Below are 20,222 nucleotides of genomic sequence, written 5' to 3' on the forward strand. Positions count from 1 at the left end.
TACATGCACAAAAGTCTGGGCACACCTTGCAACACACACTGTACCATAGCAAAGAATGACACCTCTTTTCTCCTGATATGTAAAATAGAGAAGTAACCACAGACATAATAGGAAGTGAGCAAGAAACTTGAAGGAGATTCGGGTAGGTTTGCAGCATTGACTTCCGAGCTTGGATTCAAATGTCTGAAGGGCACCAGACACCTGTGATCACTGAGGAGAGGAGAGGAGACAGTACCATGTGGCTGTCCCAGGCTCTGCTGCTTCTTATCCTCGCAGGTGAGTGTGGCTGGAGCTTTAAGGTGCTGGAATGACCGAGGCTGGGCTGGAGACAGAGACACTCTGTTCTTAGGAAGGAGACACGCCAGGGAAAATGACAGCGCCAATTCATCCATCCATGCCCGTATTCATTAAATAGCAGTCGATTTTTTGTTATCTGACAGGTTCTGTGTTAGATGCTGCAGAAACAAACAAAGACAAAACAAAACAGGAATAGCTTCTTGTTGGAACTTTCATAGCACGGTTTTGTGTGGAGATATGTTTTCAGTTCTCTTGGGTATATATCTAAGGGTATAATTACTGAATCCTATGTTAACTCTATGTTTAACTTTTTGAGGAATCATCAAACTTTTTTTCCAAGTATTTGTATTTGAGTACAGCTTTGGCTGTCATGTCAACAACTTTTGATATGCAGTGTTTTCATTTCTGTTAAAATGTAACAAATCTATGTGCTTCTCATATGATCTATACTCAGATCAAGCTTTGTAAGAAAATGTTTCCTTCCAATCTCAAATTTATTTTCTTTTAAAGTTGATTATTATTACTATTATTATTTGTAGAGATGAGGACTCACTTCCATGAACCTTAGGGTTCTCAACCCTGACCCTTCTATATAAACAGATGAATGAACAGATATGAATGAAGGAAGGAACTAATGAATGAGTCCATTCTTGAAGAACTTTTAAAGAGCACGGATACTCGGGTTCCGGCTCAGACCCACTCAGTCAGTCATGGCGGACTCAAGCATCTGGATGGTTTAGACGCCTCCATACATGGTCTTGACTGGTTCTTAGCCACAGCTGAGAGACTTCCTGTAAAGAGCTCAGAGTATAAGGAGGAAGAGAGGCAGTGAGACAGTGCGTAATCATTATCTGAGAAGGAGTCTTGCTCTGTAGCGCAGGCTGGAGTGCGGTGGCGCAATCTCGGCTCACTGCAACCTCTGCCTCCCAGGTTCAAGCAATTCTCCTGCCTCAGCCTCCCAAGTAGCTGGGATTACAGGTGTGCACCACCATGCCCAGCTAACTTTTTGTATTTTTAGTAGAGACGGGGTTTCACCATGTTGGCCTGCCTGGTCTGGGCTCCTTGACCTCGTGATCCACCCACCTTGGCCTCCCAAAGTACTGGGATTACAGGTGTGAGCCATGGTGCCCGGCCAGATTTCCATTTTTTAATGCTCTGGAATTAGAAAATAAAGGATTTTTTTCCCTTAGAATCTTGAAAAATTACCTATAAGGTTATCTGACAACAAAGCCTTGACCTAGGGTAAATTCTTTGAATAGCTTGTATTTCCGCCCACCCCCACATGATTATTATCTATTCAGGGTTTTTTTGGCTTGTTTTTGAATAAATTATATCATTTCCACCCCCCCCCCACCAAGAAAGCTAACAATATTATTGAGTATATATTAGCATAAAGTTCTGTAGTTATAAAGCATCCTTTTATAATTTAAAATTTTAATACATGTTGTAATACACAGTCAGCCCTACATATATATCCATGGGTTCCTCATCTGTCAATTTAACCAACTACAGGTGGAAAATATTTGGAAAAGAAAGCCCTCTACCTGCACTGAACATGTACAGACTTTTTCTTTTCATTATTCCCTAAACAGTACAGTCTAACAACTATGTATGACATAGCAATTACATTGCATTAGAATTATAAATAATCTAGAGAGATTTAAAGTGTATGGGAGGATGTGTGTAGGTTATATGTAAATATCATGGCATTTTATATCAAGGACTTGAGCATCTGTAGATTTTCATAGCCACAGGGTCCTGGAACCAATTCCCTCTGGATATCGAGGAATGACGGTGCTCATTTTGATTACATGTGCCACAAGATTTTCCACGTTATTGTTGCTTCTCCTTTTCCCACATCCTCTTTTCTCCTACATTGAACTAGTCAGTTTTGAGATCTGGTTGGTTAACGTTAACTGATTTTATTATCTAATTATTCATTTCTTATAGGTATAATTTCTTCTTATTTCCTTGGGATTAGCACTTGCTATCTTTAATAAATGAAAGATTGTGATTATTTTTCTTTCTAAATTAATTAAATTATGTTAAGACTAAGAATTTAGTTTTGTCCAATTGAGATATAATTCATACACCATAAAATTTACTCAAAGTGTGTAACTCAGTGGCTTTTGGTACATTCACAAAGTTGTACAAAGATCACCTCTATCTAATTCCAGAACATTTTCCTCACCTCAAAAAGAAACCCCATACACATTAGCAGTTAACCCCTTCCCCAGCCCTTGGCATCCACTAATCTACTCTCTTGTCTCTAGGAGTCTGCCTGTTCTGGACATTTCATATGAATGGAATCATACAACATGTGACTGTTCATGTCTGGCTTCTTTCACTTAGCATGATGTTTCAATGTCCCTCAGTGTTGTAGCACAAATAAGAGCTTCATTCTTTTTCATGGCTGCATGATATTTCACAGTGGATATACCACATTTGGTTTCTCCACTCATTTGTTAATGAACCTTAGGGTTGTTTCTACCTTTTAAAAATTGTTAGTAATAATGTTATGAATTTTCATAGCATGGTTTTGTGTGGAGATATGTTTTCAGTTCTCTTGGGTATATATCTAGGGGTATAAATGCTGAATCCTTTGTTAACTCTATGTTTAACTTTTTGAGGAATCATCAAACATTTTTTTCCAAGGATTTATATTTGAGTACAACTTTGGCTGTCATGTCAACAAATTTTGATATGCAGTGTTTTCATTTCTGTTAAAATGTAACAAATCTATGTGCTTCTTATATTATCTATACTCAGATCTAGTTTTGTAAGAAAATTTTTCCTTCCAATCTCAAATTTATTTTCTTTTAAAGTTGATTATTATTATTATTTGTAGAGATGAGGACTCACTTAAATCCCCAGGCTGGTCTCAAACTCCTGGGCTCAAGTGATCCTCCCACTTTGGCCTCCCGAAGTGCTGGGATTATAGGTGTGAGCCACCATGCTTGGCTTCAAATTTATTTTCTGTAAACAATTTTCAGATATATTCTCCTTCCTTTCCTTCCTTCTGAGACAGAGTTTGCTTGGTCACCCAGTCTGGAGTACAGTGCTGGGATCAGGGTCCATTGCAGCCTTGACCTCCCAGGCTCAAGTCATCCTCCCACCTCAGCCTACTGACTAAGGTAGCTAGGACTACAGGCATGCGGTGTGACACCCAGTTAATATTTATTTATTTATTTATTTATTTAGTCTCGCTATGTTTCCAGGTCTGCTTTCAAGCCCCAAGGCTCAAGTGATTCTCCTGCCTCAGCCTCCCAAAGTGCTGAGATTATAGGTGTGAGCTACCACACCCAGCTCTTATTTCCTATATAACTTCCAGATGTATTTTTTCTTTAAATATTTACCTTAATTGTTGTCTTTCCATTCTGATGCAGAACTTTTTTCAGAGTGAATAAATGAAGCCCCCAAACCCATCTTTCCCCAGGAGGTCGTGTGTAGTTTCTTAGTTCCCTTCGGATGCCGTAGAAAGCAGATTTGGGCATGGAGTCCAATTTCTGTTCCAGGAATTCCTCGGGTTGTGCAGCTCTGCCTGTTTGTGGTGAAACTGTCTTCCACTCCTACCATGGTGAACCCTGGTTTTTCAAGACATTCCAATGAAGTCTAAAGTTTTCATTCCTCCAGGGGTAATAATAATAATAACAAACATAATACAGTAACATAGAGGTAGATGCCATTATTAGTCCCACTTACAGGAAACGAAGGCACAGTGTGTTAGTCCATTTTCACGCTGTTGATAAAGACATACCCGAGGTTGGGTAAATTATAAAGAAAAAGAGGTTTAATGGACTCACAGTTCCACATGACTGGGGAAGCTTCACAGTCATGGTGGAAGGTGAAAGGCACGTCTTACATGGCAGCAGGCAAGAGAGAGAATAAAAGCCAAGCAAAAGGGGTTTCCCTTTATATAACCATCAGATCTCGTGAGATGTATTCACTACCACGAGAACAGTGTGGGGAAAACCACCCCATGATTCAATTATCTCCCACCGGGTCCCCCCAACAACACGTGGGAATTATGGGAGCTACAATTCAAGATGAGATTTGGGTGAGGACACAGCCAAACCATATCACACAGAGAGGTTAATTTGCCCAGGTTCACAAAACTTGTAAGTGGTAGAGCCAGGATTCAAACCCAAGCCCTCTGGCACAGCCTGAGCTCTTAACCATGACCTTGGGTGTCTCTTGGCGTTTCAGAGACAACTTCTCTCCTTCCGTGGGAATTGCTCCCAGGGCTTCTTCAAGTGCTCCAATGTGCTTCTAGTTCGATCTCAAGTTTATGCTGCAGTAATCACAGCTACGCTTTATTACCAGTGCATACATAATCAAAATCAATCGTTTCTTTAGCTGGGTCTCCCTTTAGGTCAGTTGAATTTAAAGATTTTCTGACAAAGGTCTCACTTAAGGTATTTCCACTGTTTTGAATTGTTTTCAAGTGAAAGATTAGGCTGACAAGTTCATGCAGACTAGTCTTGTCCTGGAGCAAATTGTTTGAAAAGTGGAGCTAATTAGGTATGCCCCATTCCTCACCCTTTAGCTGACTTGAATCATGTCCATTATGTTTAGAGAAGAACTAATAAGATGCAGGAGAGTGTGGAATGGGTGCCGCTCTGTTTATACCTAACCTTTACTTGCGTTTATCTAAGTTAGCTTTTCCTAGGAATTTTGGAACTGGAATTTATAACAATGTATGGCGAAATGGAGATCTGTGTGATGTGGATCCCATAGCACATACAGACCGGTTGGTATCACTATTTGGTCAATTTCAAAGGGATTCATTCAGGGTGATTAACTACAGCAGAGCCACCAGAAACCATCAGAATCACCAGGAATAGCCAAGCGTCAAGGCAGCAATCATTCTCCTGGAAAAGGGTCTTCTGCAATTTCCTCCCCATCAGACCAGTATAACACAAAGATGGTTGCAAAAGGGCGTTCCTTGGAATATAATGATTTGTTGGCCATAGGGAGAGGGAGAGGGGTGAACTGCAGGAAGCTATTATTGCTCAGTGTCAACATTTGTGTTTCGTTGGGGATCTGCAATTGTGCTCTTCAGTGATTTTCCTGGTGACTTTGACCCAGTGGAATTTTGAAGGACAAAGATTTGTCTTGTGGAAAATGTATTCCTTCCTTGACTGTTATGAGGCAGTTGGATTTGGCCAGTACTCCCAATGCAGGAGGCTGTGGCCCTGCCCTTGGGGTGGGAGGTGACGGCACATGAATTTGTGTTTTCCAGGCTATTCCATTGCCACTGAAATCACTGGTCCAACAACAGTGAATGGCTTGGAGTGGGGCTCGTTGACTGTGCAGTGTGCTTACGGCTCAGGCTGGGAAACTTACTTGAAGTGGTGGTGTCGAGGAGCTGATTGGAATGGCTGTAACATCCTTGTTCAAACAAATGGATCAGAGCAGGAGGTAAAGAAGAATCGGGTGTCCATCAGGGACAATCAGAAAAACTGCTTATTCACCGTGACCATGGAGAATCTTAAAAGAGATGATGCTGACAGTTATTGGTGTGGGATTCAGAAAACTGGAATTGATCTTGGGGTCAACGTTCAAGTGACCATTAAGCCAGGTAAGAGGAAGTGTATATACGTGTGTGTCTCTCAGGTCCTGCTCTGTCCTGGTCCCTGAGGTCCCACTTGAGTAAATTAACTGTCACTCAGAGTCACCTGTGACAGAGGGTGGCTGAGTCCTGAGGTCTTGCTATGGTTTGAATATTTGTCCTCCCAAAAACTCGTGTTGAAACTTAATCCCCAATGTGGCAGTATTGAGAGACGAGGCCTTTAAAAGGTGACTGGGTCATGGGGGTAGAGTTTCCATGAATGAATTAATCCATTCGTGGATTAAAGAATGAATGGGTTATCATGGGAATGGAACTGGTGGCTTTATAAGAAAAGGCAGACAGACCTGACCTAGCACACTCAGTTCCATCACCACGAGATGCCTTGAACCACCTTGGGACTCTGCAGAGTCCCTACCATCAAGAAGGCCCTCCCAAGATGTGGCTCCTCAACCTCGGACATCTTAGCCTTCATAACTGTAAGAAAGAAATTCCTTTTCTTTATATATTACTCAATTCCAGATATTCTGTTATAACCAAGAAAAAGTAGACTAAGACAGGTCTCACAGGACCCTGAAGGACCGCTTGGGATTGAGGGGATCTCTTCAATGCCCCCATGGCTCCCAGGGCTGCCTCCAGGATGGGATTAAGCCTTTCTAGGCACATTTTGTTTTTCTCTGAACAGCTCAGTGTCCGAGTCTGTTGCCCACAGATGACAGGGTGATGGTTCCAGTTTCAGCCCATGGGCCAAAGGGACCCCCTTCCCTGGCAACCAGAGATCCCAGTCCCTGCCAGTGCCTTCTTGGAACTTCTTTATAGCACTAAGTGCCTGTGTCAGAAAAGGAGAAGGGCCTCAAGTCAATGGCCTTAGCTTAAGAAACAAGGGGAAAAAAAAGATCAAAGTAAACTTAAAGCAAAGACCAGAACACAGATAATATTAAGACCACAGTGAAAAATTAATGAAATCACAAACAAAAGTAATGGGGAAAAAAATGAAATGAGATACATCTCACATCATTGTGAGAACATCAAAAACACTGTTAAACTTCTAGCTAGACTGATTAGGAAAAACAAGAGAGAAGACGTCAATTATTAACATCAGAAATGAGAGAGGTAGCATGACAACAGATTTTACAGCTACTAAAAGAATAATAAAGGAATATGTGTCGTAAACAACTTTTATGCCAATATATTCAACAAGTTAAATGAAATGGAAAAACATCCTTGAAAGGTGCAAACTACCAGTCACAAGAAGAAATAGATAACTAGAATAGCTCTGTATCTATTAATGAAATAGAATTTGTCATTTGCAGTCTTTTCACAAAGAAAATGTCAGGCTCAGATGGCCCTTTGGTGAGTTCAGGACCAGATAATATCAATTCTTTTTTTTTTTTTTTTTTTTTTTTTTTTTTGAGATGGAGTTTCGTTCTTGTTGCCCAGGCTGCAGGCTGGAGTGCAATGGCAAGATCTCGGCTCACCACAACTTCCACCTCCTGGGTTCAAGAGATTCTCTTGCCTCAGCCTCCTGAGTAGCTGGGATTATAGGCATGCACCACTACGCCTGGCTAATTTTGTATTGTTAGTAGAGATGGGGTTTCTCCATGTTGGACAGGCTGGTCTCGAACTCCCGACCTCCGTGGAGAAGGGTGTAACTTGCAGGAAATAAGCAGTAGCTGAGCAATATATTCTCCTGGTTCAAAACCCCAAAGATCTTGTGACATTACCACTACTTGAATTTCTCCTTCATAATCAGAATCCATAACTCCTGGGACTATAGTAATGCCCTGTAAATTAAGACAGCTTTTACCCAAAATTAATCCCATATATCCTGTTGGCAAAGGTCCCCAAATACCAGTGGGAAGTTTGGTGGGTTTGTCTCCTCCCACTAACGTTACACCTGTTCTCTGGGAGATCGAATCCTGCACTTCAGGGTGTTCCTGGGGAGAGGGAATCAATGTCCTGGGGAGAGGGAATCAATGTGCCTCCGGGAGCCCATCCCTGAGACGGGGCTGTGGGCTGGATGGGGAATGCCTCCATTGTTTGTGGGGCCCGGGTCCAGGTCTCCTTCTCGTTTCCCCACAAGGGGTGCCATTCTGATGAAATTTTGAGTGGCATTGACTAGCCCAATGATTTCCTTTATTGCAGTGATAGCAAAATCCTCGCGTTTTTTTCTGTTGGGGGGTGCAGGGAACTGCATTATAAGATCCCTTCTGCCCCGTGTCTACTAAAAATACAAAAAATTAGCCGGGCGTGGTGGCGGCGCTTGTAGTCCCAGTTACTCGGGAGGCTGAGGCAGGAGAATGGCGGGAACCCGGGAGGCGGGGCTTGCAGTGAGCCGAGATCACTCCACTCCACTCCAGCCTGGGCGGCAGAGCGAGACTCCGTTTCAAAAAAAAAAAAAAAAAAAAAAAAAAATCCCTTCTGCCCAGAGGTCTGACGGTGTTCTTTTTTGAAGTGTCCGATTTTTCCACAATTATAACATTTTTCCATTTTAGGATTCGCCCCTTGGCCCTTTTTAGATTTGTCCACTACTAAATTAGCCGTTGCTTGAGGCAACATTGTAGAGTGATAAAGCTCAGTTCCCACATCTCGACAAGCTTCGAGAAAATTTCCCAAGTTTTTTGTACATCTCTCAGGTGCCAGTGCACATCTACAATCTGCATTTGCATTCTCAAAAGCTAGAGTTAAGGTTAGCATTTCTGCAGCCACAGTATGAGGAATCTGATGCTTCACTGCCTCTCGTAATCTTGCAAGAAAATATGCATAAGCCACCCTTGCATGATATGTAAAAAAGATTGTACTGGGTGGGACCCCTTCCTCAGGAATTGTGGCCCAGGCACGTTTAGCAGCCAAGGCACACCGCTTGTAAGCAGCGTCTGCGAGTGCCATTTGATGTTCCAGATCTGAATAAGGACCATTATCTAACAACATATCCTCTGTAATGTCTCTGTGTCCAGCAGCACGATTCTGTCTAGCCTGGTCTGCACACAGTTCTTGCCAATTTAAATTCCATGTCAGGTATGCACTAGCAGACAAACAAGTGCGAGCCAAATGCTTTACATCAAGCATTTGATGTGGAAGGCGCATAGCGTCAAATATAGATTCTAGCAATCCTAAAGTAAATGGGCTTTGTACTCCATTATTAACTACACTAGCTTTCAATTCCTTCAGCAACTTAAACTGTAGTGGGGTGTGTTCATGAATAAACTGCTGCAGATTATTTGGATTGGGCCTTACGGAAATGGGAAAAGCGCAAGGTCCTAAGGGCTCTCCAGCTATGGCAGCAGAGCGTAAAATTCTTTGTACTGGGGTCTCTATTTCTGCTACTGAAGGAGGTGGTACAGATGTTTCTGCTACTGGAGGGGGCGACACAGGCCAATTTTCATCCTCCTGCTGTTTATTATTTTTAATTGGTACTGTGGGTGAGACAAAAGATTCTTTCAGATTTTTAGACTCAGAATATGACTTCTGCTGTCTAGCAGAATAAGAAGGAGATAATGGCAGGAGGACAGTGTGGATAAAACTCCAAGCAGAAAAAACAGAAGAATCAACTTTAAGACCTTTTTGGTGAGCCCGTTTTAATCCTTCTCCTACTCTGTCCCAAATTTCTACATCGAGACTGCCTGTCTGTGTGGAAACCATGGGTTATGTATAGTGACCTTCTTGAGCATCTTTTTTTGTTTTTTGGAGATAGAGTCTCTCTCTGTCACCCAGGCTGGAGTGCAGTGGCGTGATCTCGGCTCACTGCAAGCTCCGCCTCCTGGGTTCACGCCATTCTCCTGCCTTAGCCTCCCGAGTAGCTGGGACTACAGGCACCCGCCACCACACCTGGCTAATTTTTTGTATTTTTAGTAGACACGGGGTTTCACCGTGTTAACCAGGATGGTCTCGATCTCCTGATCTCGTGATCTGCCCACCTCGGCCTCCCAAAGTGCTGGGATTACAGGCATGAGCCACTGCACCCAGCGCTTCTTCAGCATCTTAGTTAATGTCTGAGAACTAACCTGAGCACCAGATTGTTTAAGTAAAACTTTAAGCAAATGCACGTAATGTTGCACCTCAGTAGACAAATTCTGCCCCATGTTACCCTGATTCAGAGAGCTTCCCATTCCCAGTACCTCTCTAGGGCACTGACCTTATATTGGCTGCTGGCTGACTTGTGCCGAGGTTTCTCATTTGTCTTGTCAGTTTCTCTTTCTCTGCTCCAGCAGACTTTCTTTGCTCACGTTCCTGTCCCGGCCACCACTTGTTGCTGTTGGTTGATACAAGATTGAACAAACGGGGACGAATGCAGAAATGAAGACAAAGACAAAGAGATCTGTTTTGAAAGAAGGGGTCAGGGAGCTCCTTGCTTCTAGTGAACAAGGGCCCTGAGCTTCTACAGCCCTTCGTATTTATTAGGTAGAAAGAGCAGGGAGGGAGAGGTAACGGTTGGTCAGCTGCTTGATTTATCACAGGTTCACATGATTACTTTCTTTGTACAACAGTTTTCAGGTGTTCATATAGATAATCACAAGGAACACTGCACTTTGAGTGTGACTGCCCTCAGTGCCCCTTCTGGCAGCAGATGCAGTTGCTAGTTTTCCAACATCTTGCTTTCAAAAGAACAGTTTTCTGTTTGTTCACATAGCCTCCAGTGATATACTGAGTTGGTCATGACTCTTATTCTTTCAGCCTGTAACCAAAGTTAACATTAGTGACCTTGACACCAAGTGTTGGAGACACACTGGAGCACCTGGAGCCTCGCACCCTGCAGGTGGAAATGCACATGATACAACCACCTGGGAAAAGAGTTTGCAGTTTCTTCAGACATGGAACGTATGTCTTCCAGAGATGATCCAGCCCCTCAGCTCTTCCATATTTAGTCAAAATGATAGAAAGTTTTATGTTCACACAGAGACTTGTATGTGAACATTCATAGTAGCTTTATTTGTAATAGCAAAAAACTGGAAACAATTCAAGTGAGGGGAATTTTTTTTAAACATGTGAAATATGGGCTGGGCGTGGTGGCTCACACCTATAATCCCAGCACTTTGGGGGGCCGAGGCAGGTGGATCGCTTGAGGCCAGGAGTTTGAGACCAGCCTGGACAACATGACAAAACCCTGTCTCTACTAAAAATTAAAAAAAAACTAGCTGGCTGTGATGGCACTCACCTGTAGTCCCAGCTACTTGGGAGGCTGAGGCAGAGAATTGCTTGAACCTGGGAGGCGGAGGTTGCAGTGAGCCAAGGTCATGCCATGGCACTGCAGCCTGAGCGACAGAGAGAGACTCTGTCTCAAAACAAAACAACAATAAAACAAACAACAACAAAAAAAGTGAACTACCCATACAATAGAATACAACTTGCGATACAAGAAAACATTCTACTGATATACCAATGATAACATAGTTATGCTGAATAAAAGAAACCAGCTCAAAAACTTGATTTACACTGTAGGATTCCATTTATCTTAGATTCTGCAAAATGCAAACTCATTGATAGTAAGAGAAAATGGATCAGTGCTATCATCCCTTAGCTAAGGCTGTCACAACAAAATACCACAGACTGGGTGGCATAAACAACAGAAATGTATTTCTCATAGTTCTGGAGGCTGGAAGTCCAAGAGCAAGATGTTAGCAGGTTCAGTTGAGCCTGAAGCCTCCCTCCCTGGCTTGCAGGTGGCTGCCTTCTTGCTACCCCTTCCTGAGGTTGCCCCTCTGTGCTCGCACGCCCTGGTGTCTCCCCACGTGTCCTCATCTCCTCTTCAGAGAAGGACACCAGTCAGATGGCATTAGGACTTACCCTAACAGACTCATTTTAATTGCCTCTTGAAAGGTTTTAGCTCCAAATACAGTCACATTTTGAGGTACTGGAGACTAGGGTATCAACATATAATTTTTAGGGGACCACAGTTCAATCCCTAACACCTGGGGACAGAGTAAGGAGGAGGGCGGTCTTGGGGATTATGAATATGCTCACAGTCCTGACCACAGTGGTGGTGTTACCAGGTATACACATACATCAGTTTAACATATTGTTCTCTTTAAATATTTACAGTTTATTACGTGTGAGTTATACCTTGATTTAATCACAGGAAAATGATATTTAAAAAAGACAAATGTGATGCTATGATCTCTTATTTTTAGATTGCTCCAGAAGCAAACTTTGAATATCAAAACTCACCACACACCGTCAGAGTGAGTAGGGTGTGGTGCAGCAGGAACTGGCACACAGTGGAGGCTGGGATGCATCTAATATAGCCAGACTTCAACGGGGATAGGGAGGGTGAGATCTCAAAGCTGCTGGAAGACAGGAAAGGGCCAGAGAGGGAAGAGCGGAGGTGGAGGGCGCTGGGCCTGGCTGCAGAGAGCCAGGAATCCCGGGATCCCCAGAGGTGGCTCAGCGAGGGGGCCACAAGCCCAGCGGCCGAATCACTACAGAACAGGCCGTAAGGAGTTCACCTCGGCTGCGGCTGAGACTCAGAAAAGAGCTAGCCTAGCCCTAGGAGAGCGGAACGCTGTCGAGTGTGCTAAGCTGTGCCATGCAACTGGTGATTGCAATTTCCCTCCTTAGTCTGCTCCTCAGAATTTCTCACATGGTAATACTTCAGTAACTTCTCTTTAGAAAATAATTCATGTAATATTTTGGATGCTTACCAGAGAGTCTTGGACCCCAAGGCAGAGGCTCCTTAATTCCTAGGTGGAAAAGTCTTAGGGCCACAGCCAGAGCTGGGCCATCCATGGAAGGGGTGAACCGTGTTCTGCTTTGTATGTTTAGACACACAAACTCCAGCCCTGGAATGGACAACTGCAACAGCAAGCCTGGCTTTCACACCTGCAGCCACCCAGAAGACCAGCAGCCCCTTCACCAGGTAGGTGGAGCCAGGTCCCACCACTTTCCCACAGGTCTGGCCCCATGGCCTCTCCTCTAACACGGTTTGCCAGATACAGCAACAGCATGCCCAGTTAAACTGCAAGTTCAGACAAACAACAAAACATTTTTTAGCATAAGTATATCCCAACTATTTCATGGGCTATACTTATACTAAAAAAGCATATGTTGTTTATCTGAACTTCAAATTTAACTGAGGATTCTATGCTTTTATTTGTTAACTCTGATAACCCTGTCTTCTGGGGGTACTCAGGCTGAAACCCCCATAGGCCCCCGCTGTTGCATCTTTGTGTCAGTAAAGTCACTGCAAACCTCAGGTGGGCTGCCCCAACCTCGGTTTACCTTTGAGGAAAATAAGATTTCCCATGTAAGTGTTGGCAACATGAAGGCAAACTCTGCAACATAGGCATGAGCCACCACACGACTAAGGGTGGCAGGAGAGGGGCCTGAACATGCCCTACCCGCCTCCTGGGGTCAAGAGGGCATATCGAGGTTTGATCTCTAGTGGGTTAGGAGAGACACCTCTGTCATCTGCTCCTGGTTTCTGCCTAAGAACAAATATTGTTCCAGCCTCCCTCTCCCCAGGCACCAGAGTAGGGGAGTGGAAAATGCTAGAGGGAAAGGGGGAAGCTGGAAGTTCAGCGTTCTCACCCTCCCAAGCTGGAAGAGGGGTCTGGAGGATTAGTCTGATGCTCACCAACCTTGGAGGTGTCCAGAGGAGTCCCCAGAGGTCGGCACCTGTGAGCTAGCTATTGGGTTCCATCACGGCCTGCTGTGGTCAAGTCCCCCAGGTCAAGGCTGAAGCCCAAACCACAGACCCTCCTGCCCCTGCTAGAGCGCAGCGCAGAGGCCTGTGTTTCTGGCTCATTCCTCCTGGAACTCAAGGCCTGCCAGTTCCCTCTGCAGTTCAACTCTGTTTTTTTTTTTTTTTCATTCACTCGATCTTGAGTTCTGCGAATGTGTCTGCAGAGCTCCACCAGCGGAGCTGGCTTTAGGACTCCTTGACTGTTTCTTTTTTGTTTTTTTCCTCCTCCATGCTTTTGTGCAAACTGATGGGATTTTAGCTGTCGGGGACAGAGGACAAGGGACTCCAGAGGTGTAGTGGGAGAGCCCCAAGAGTGAAGAAGCTGGGAAGGACCTTTGGGGGCATTTGGACCTGTGGCCTGCTGTATAGTCCCTCCTCCATCTCCCCCAAATACCCTCAGTCCTATCTGAGGGCTCATCCAGCATTCTGGGGTTGGATATAATTTTGATTTTTCTCTTTCTTTCTTTCTTTCTTTCTTTCTTTCTTTCTTTCTTTCTTTCTTTCTTTCTTTCTTTCTTCCTTCCTTCCTTCCTTCCTTCCTTCCTTCCTTCCTTTCCTTCCTTCCTTCTTTCTTCCTTCTTCCTTCTTTCTCCTTCCTTCCTTCCTTCCTTCCTTCCTTCCTTCCTTCCTTCCTTCCTTCCTTCCTTCCCTCCTTCCCTTCTTTCTTTCTTTTCTTTCTTTTTTTTTTTTTTTCCAGAGATGGGGCCTCACTAGGTTGCCCAGGCTGGTCCTGAACTCTTGGGTTCAAGCAATCCGCCTGCTTTGGCCTCCCAAAGTGCTGGGATTACAAGTGCTAGCCACCACTCCTGGTCTGATTTTTAAAATGTATCTGTGAGCTGAGAGTGGCCTCAAGTTGCGCTGAGGTGAAAGAAACAAGTTGGGAGGTCAAGACCCTGGGAAGTGGGTGGAGGATGGTGAGGGGGTGGAATTGATGGTCAATAGAGTTCCGGGCCTTACACACCCATAGAAAGTAACAGGGAACATAAGGAACCCCAGGGTCAGGTGCTGGTCCACAGGCAGAGGGTCAGAGTAAGGTCAACCTCCAAGGCCTTCAAGGATAAGACGTCAGATCTGACACCTGAAAGGTGGGTAGCATTTGCACAGGTAGCGATGAGGGTGGGGAGGCCCTCTGGGTGCAGAATGCAGCAGAAGCCGAGGTAAGAAGAGACAGGGAATGCTAAACCCCTTTCAGATAGGTGAGGAGGAGTTACGGGAGACCAGCCAAAAAGGCCGGATGGGAGTTGGCAGACAGGACCTTGAATGCCAGGCTGAGTTGACTGGGGGTGTAGGGAGGACTGGAGGCCTCGCTGGTGAGCAGCATGACCATGCACCGCCAAGGGGGCTGTCCTGGCTGGGGTTCCAGGCTTGCCCTCACATAGACATTGGAAGCCAGAATCTGGGCATAGAGTTGAGAAGACCTGAGACCTCTGACCCAGGACGCAGCTCATTTCCTGTCACCATGTTCCCACAGGTCCCTACTCAGCAGCACCCACTTCCTGTTCCTGCTCCTCCTGGAGCTGCCTCTGCTCCTGGGCATGCTGGGGGCCGTCCTCTGGGTGAACAGGCCACAAAGAAGGTCTTGAGGGAGGAAGAATCAGACCGATGATGAGAAACCCGATGCCCACTGACATCCTGTCCAGGGAGAAGGGCCCTCCCACAGAAGAAAGAACCTTTTCTTTTCTTTTCTTTTCTCTTTTCTCTTCTTTTCTTTCTTGTTTTAAAATTTCTTTTCTTTTTTAATTTTCTTTCTAGAGATAGGGTCTTGCTCTGTCACCCAGGCTGGAGTGCAATGGTGTGATCTCTGTTTACTGTAACTTTCCCCTCCAGGCTCAAGCGATCCTCCTGCCTCAGCCTTCAGAGTAGCTGGGGTTACAGGCACATGCTGCCACACCCAGCTAATTTTAAAATTGTTTTTGTAGAGACAGGCTTCCACCATGTTGTCCAGGCTGGTCTCGAACTCCTGACCTCAAGAGATCTGCCTGCTTTGGCCTCCCAAAGTGCTGGGATTACAGGTGTGAGCCACCACACCTGGCAGAGAAACAACATTTCTTTGGAGAAGTGACTGGTTCTAGAGGCAGTGCTGGCCCCAGCTTCAGGGAACAGCCCCCTAGTCCCTTATCTCCTGCAGCTGTGCCACCTGGGGCTATTCCCTTCTCTGCACAGTCCCTAGGGCCCGACAGAGCCCTTCTTCCTTCTGAGGCCTCCAACACAGAAGAAAACACAAGAAGAATGCATTTTCCCCTGAGGCGCCTGTGCCACAGTGGATGTTCGTGATCTCAAGTCTGTGAGCCACCTGCAATGTTAACGGACCTGTCTTTGCATTCCGTGGGGTTCAAGGCTCCAGTCAATAATGGGTTTCAAAATCCTAAACCCATGAAAGCAGAAAAACGGAACCAAACTCTGGTAATGGGCCAACTTAAGGAAAGACGAGTACAGAAGAGAGCAGAGGTTTCCAGGCTGCCGTGCCCGCTGCTTTCCTGCCACTTGTGAGGAAGGGAAGTCGGGAGCTTCCTGGACGAGCATGACTGAAGATGTTGGGACATCACAGCCTCCTTTCGTCACTGTAACACTTTCTATTTGTGTCGATTGTTACGTTTTCTTACCTCTTTTAAGAGCATTACAGTTGGCTGCTACTCTCAATTTGAGGTATATGGGGAGATCGCCCATACATTTTGAGGACTGTGACATAATCCATAAACTAGATGCCAGAGCTAGAACTGTGAGCTGGGGCTGGCAGGGTCTTCAGTACCGCCTGCCTGGGTCCCCGGGGTGGTGCTCAGTCTTGGACTCTAATTACTGAGCCCCCTGCCCAGAGGGACCATCTGGTGGTTAGGACAGAGGTTAAATAACAGAAATTCCCTTCTGGGAACATGAACCAGGATCACCCAGCTGCCCTCTGTCAGGTCAATCTCTGTACCCAAGTGAGACTCTTATTCACTCCCCACCGTCATTCATTCGAAAAGGCCAGGCGTGGTGGCTCACTCCTATAATCCAGCACTTTGGGAGGCCAAGGTGGGTGGATCACTTGAGGCCAGGAGCTCGAGACCAACCTGGCCAACATGGTGAAACCCCATCTCTACTAAAAGTACAAAAATTAGCTGGGTATGGTGGTGCACACCTATAATCCCAGCTACGTGGGAGGCTGAGACATGAGAATCTCTTGAGCCTGGGAGGTGGAGGTTGCAGTGAGTCGAGATTGCACCACTGCACTCCAGCCTGGGTGACAGAGCCAGACTCCGTCTCAAAAAAAAAAAAAATAATAAAAATAAATAAATAAATAAATAAAAATAAATAAAAAATAAACAAAAACATTTATTAAACATCCACTAAGTACCAGGCACTGTTCAAGTATGGGTATCACCGAAATAAAGAAAAAGACCTGGGTAAATGCCGTGAAGGCAGTCTACAGGCTCAAAGATAAAGGATCACTTGGCTAGAAAATGATGAAATCACGGTTATTTTCCAGACTCCCCCACCCCCAACCTCACCCTTCATGAGCTCTGCCGTTCCTCTCTGGGCTGACCCATGTCCTGTCTGCTGCCCAGGCTCTGACCAGCGCTGCCCCCAGTCCCCATCCAGCGTGGACATCCCACCAACTCATAACATTCTCTGAGCGCCCATGTTTGCATCTCGTTTTCAACAACATATTGAATCTTTCTATTGACTTTCTGCAGCAAAAGATGAGGACTTCTGTATCTTCCTCTTTTCCCACCATCCCCTTACCCGTACTAATATTGTCGGTATGGTGGTGTTTGTATTGATGATATTTGGGTTTTTTTGTTTGTTTGTTTTTGAGATGGAGCCTTGTTCCATCGTCCAGGTGGGAGTGCAGTGGCACAATCTCGGCTCACTGCAACCTCCGCATCCCAGCTTCAAGCAATTCTCCTGCTTCAGCTTCCTGAGTAGCTGGGACTCATGCCACCATGCCCAATTAATTTTTGTATTTTTAGCAGAGACAGGGTTTCAACATATTTGGTCAGGCTAGTCTCGAACTCCTGACCTCAGGTGATCCACCCGCCCCACCTCTGGTAACTGTTTTTAAAAGTGCAGTCTAGCCAAAGTGAACAGGGACAAGAGTCAGACTGGGGAGCTCTTGTCCCTGTTCAAGAGGGAAGGCCTGTGGTAATCAGGGAGAAAGAGGGGGGTGGGAGGGCAATGGAGAAAAGTGGACAGATCTGAGGGTCTTGGGGTAACACAATGGCTGGGGCGTAAGCAAAAGGATGAGCCAAGGATGTTGTCCAGGTGACTGGAGTTTGACCTGAGAAAAAGGGGACCATGGGTGTAATTTACTGTGATGAGAAAAGAATCAGGCTGGGAGTTTGCAGGAGGTCAAATCAAGAGTTTCCTTTTGGGGGCCGGGCGCGGTGGCTCACGCCTGTAATCCCAGCACTTTGGGAGGCCAAGGTGGGCAGATCATGAGGTCAGGAGATCAAGACCATCCTGGCTAACACGTGAAAACCCGTCTCTACTAAAAGTACAAAAAAAAAAAAAAAAAAAAAAAAAATCAGCTGGGAGTGGTGGCAGGTACCTGTAGTCCCAGCTACTCCGGAGGCTGAGGCATGAGGGCAGGAGAATGGCGTGAACCCGGGAGGTGGAGCTTGCAGTGAGCCGAGATCATGCCACTGCCCTCCAGCCTGGGCGACAGAGCAAGACTCTGTCTCAAAACAAACAAACAAACAAAAACAGAGACGTAATCCTTGCCCTTAGAGAATCACAGTTTGGCAGATACACGTGTTCTACCTCCATTCAAGGTGATTCTACCCGCCAAGATGAAGGCACAAGCAGCAAGTGCCTAGATTACTTCAAACTCCCTTCCCAGAGCACCAGGAGAGAAAGCATCTGCTTTATCTCAGTCTCAGGTTCCTGGTTTCTGCTGTCTCCTTCCAAGCAGCAAGGCCTAAGCAGCTGGGCAAGACAATCAGGACATTTAGCCTCATGACTTCTCAGCTTCAGACTCCAATCATAGTCGCCGGGGAGCCATAGGTCACCAAAACCAGCAGCTCAACGTGACTGTGCTTTACTTGTCTTATTCTTGCCCTTCACGATCTCAATCTTTGTCTTTCCAATTTCTCCCCAGACCTACTAGCAAGAGGAAGTTAACCAGATCAACATCCTCATTCTTATGGTTGAAAGAACACAAATCGATTCTCATTCTGCCATTTTCCTTTCTTGTTTTGTCGAATCTCCCAGGGTTTCTCTTTCCTGTCAAGACTAGCTAATTTGCACAATTGTATCTAAATTTACTGATTTAATTCTTTCTATAAGCTAACTTTTCTGTTCCTGCTACCCATATAAGAGATTCTTTCTTTCTCTAATCAATACTCAATAATCAATAACATTCATAGACAAGTAGTGGGAATGTATTTGAATAAACACTGTGGTATTGATGGATAAAGGGTCTAGTGTAGCAGAAACTAATTACAAAAATGATAGCAAACAAATAAAGCAAAATCGAATATCCATGACAAATCCAAAAACAATTTCCTTGGAAAGATGTTGGCAAGTCTAATGAAATGAAAGATATATGATGTTGACCTCTATAACTGAATTAACTTGGTCATCTTCCCAACAAGATCACTATTTGAGTAGAATTTCTTTTCTTTTTCTTTTCTTTCTTTTTTCTTTTTCTTTCTTTTTTTTTTTTTTGAGATGGAGTCTCACTGTCGCCCAGACTGGAGTGTAGTAGCACGATCTTGGCTCACCGCAACCTCCGCCTCCCGGGTTCAAGTGATTCTCCTGCCTCAGCCTCCTGAGTAGCTGGGATTACAGATGTGTGCCACCATGCCTGACTAATTTTTTGTATTTTTATTAGAGACTGGGTTTCATCATGTTGGCAAGTCTGGTCTTGAACTCCTGACCTCAGGTGATTGGTCCACGTTGGCCTCCCAAAGTGCAATGATTACAGGCATGAACCACTGTGCCTGGCCACTATTTGAGTAGAATTTCTCACCTCATTTGCCATGTCCTTCCTATACCTGTGGGACCTAGTACTCCCAGGTAAACACTCTTTCATTGGAAGCTAGCTTGATGGTACCTTATGCTACTTCCCTATCATCACAACAGCTGGCTCTCCCCTCTGTTATCATATTGTGCTAAAATTCAGTTAAACTTTCCATCTCTTGTTGGGGGTACCCAAGACCACTCCCAGGTTTAATGATTCACAAGCATAACCATGAAAAGGAGGTCTAGAATAACTAACTCCATTTTGCTCCTGACCACACCCCTACCCTGCAATGTCTTTTAGCATATAACCCAAACTAACTGTGGGAGGAATTTAGTGTCTAGTTTACCTTTTTTTTTTTTTTTTTTTTTTTTTTTTTGAGACAGAGTCTCACTCTGTTGCTCAGGCTGGAATGCAGTGGTGTGATCTTGGCTCACTGCAACCTCTGCCTCCTGAGTTCAAGCAATTCTCCTGCCTCAGTCTCCTGACTAGCTGGGAATACAGGTGCCCACTACCACATCTGGCTAACTTTTGTATTTTTAGTAGAGTCGGGGTTTCACCATATTGGCCAGGCTGGTCTTGAACTCCTGACCTCAGGTGATCTGCCTGCCTTGGCCTCCCAAAGTGCTGGGATTACAGGTATGAGCCACTGCTCCTCACTATAGTTTAACTTTAAAACAAGGATAATAATAGTCCCTTTGCAACACCCCTGAAGCAATAAGACAGACATACACGCA

General features: G+C 44.9%; 1 protein-coding gene across 1 annotated transcript; it reads left to right on the top strand.

Annotated features, from left to right (window-relative positions):
* The first annotated feature begins 236 nt into the window (after positions 1-236).
* CD300LD (CD300 molecule like family member d) lies at positions 237-16,758 on the top strand. The gene is made up of 4 exons (XM_008011868.3): positions 237-276; positions 5,540-5,878; positions 12,626-12,719; positions 15,016-16,758. The coding sequence occupies exons 1-4, from the start codon at positions 237-239 to the stop codon at positions 15,125-15,127; spliced, it is 585 nt and encodes a 194-aa protein (XP_008010059.3). The 3' UTR covers positions 15,128-16,758.
* Positions 16,759-20,222: the final 3,464 nt, after the last annotated feature.

Source organism: Chlorocebus sabaeus, chromosome 16 (assembly GCF_047675955.1).
Source record: "Chlorocebus sabaeus isolate Y175 chromosome 16, mChlSab1.0.hap1, whole genome shotgun sequence".
NCBI classification, from domain to species: Eukaryota; Metazoa; Chordata; class Mammalia; order Primates; family Cercopithecidae; genus Chlorocebus; species Chlorocebus sabaeus.

Excerpts from the sequence above, each read along its gene's own strand:
- CD300LD (XM_008011868.3), top strand. The coding sequence starts at position 237 with ATGTGGCTGTCCCAGGCTCTGCTGCTTCTTATCCTCGCAG. Across the intron at positions 277-5,539 it reads GCTGCTTCTTATCCTCGCAG|GCTATTCCATTGCCACTGAA; the intron begins GTGAGTGTGGCT and ends TGTGTTTTCCAG. Across the intron at positions 12,720-15,015 it reads ACCAGCAGCCCCTTCACCAG|GTCCCTACTCAGCAGCACCC; the intron begins GTAGGTGGAGCC and ends ATGTTCCCACAG.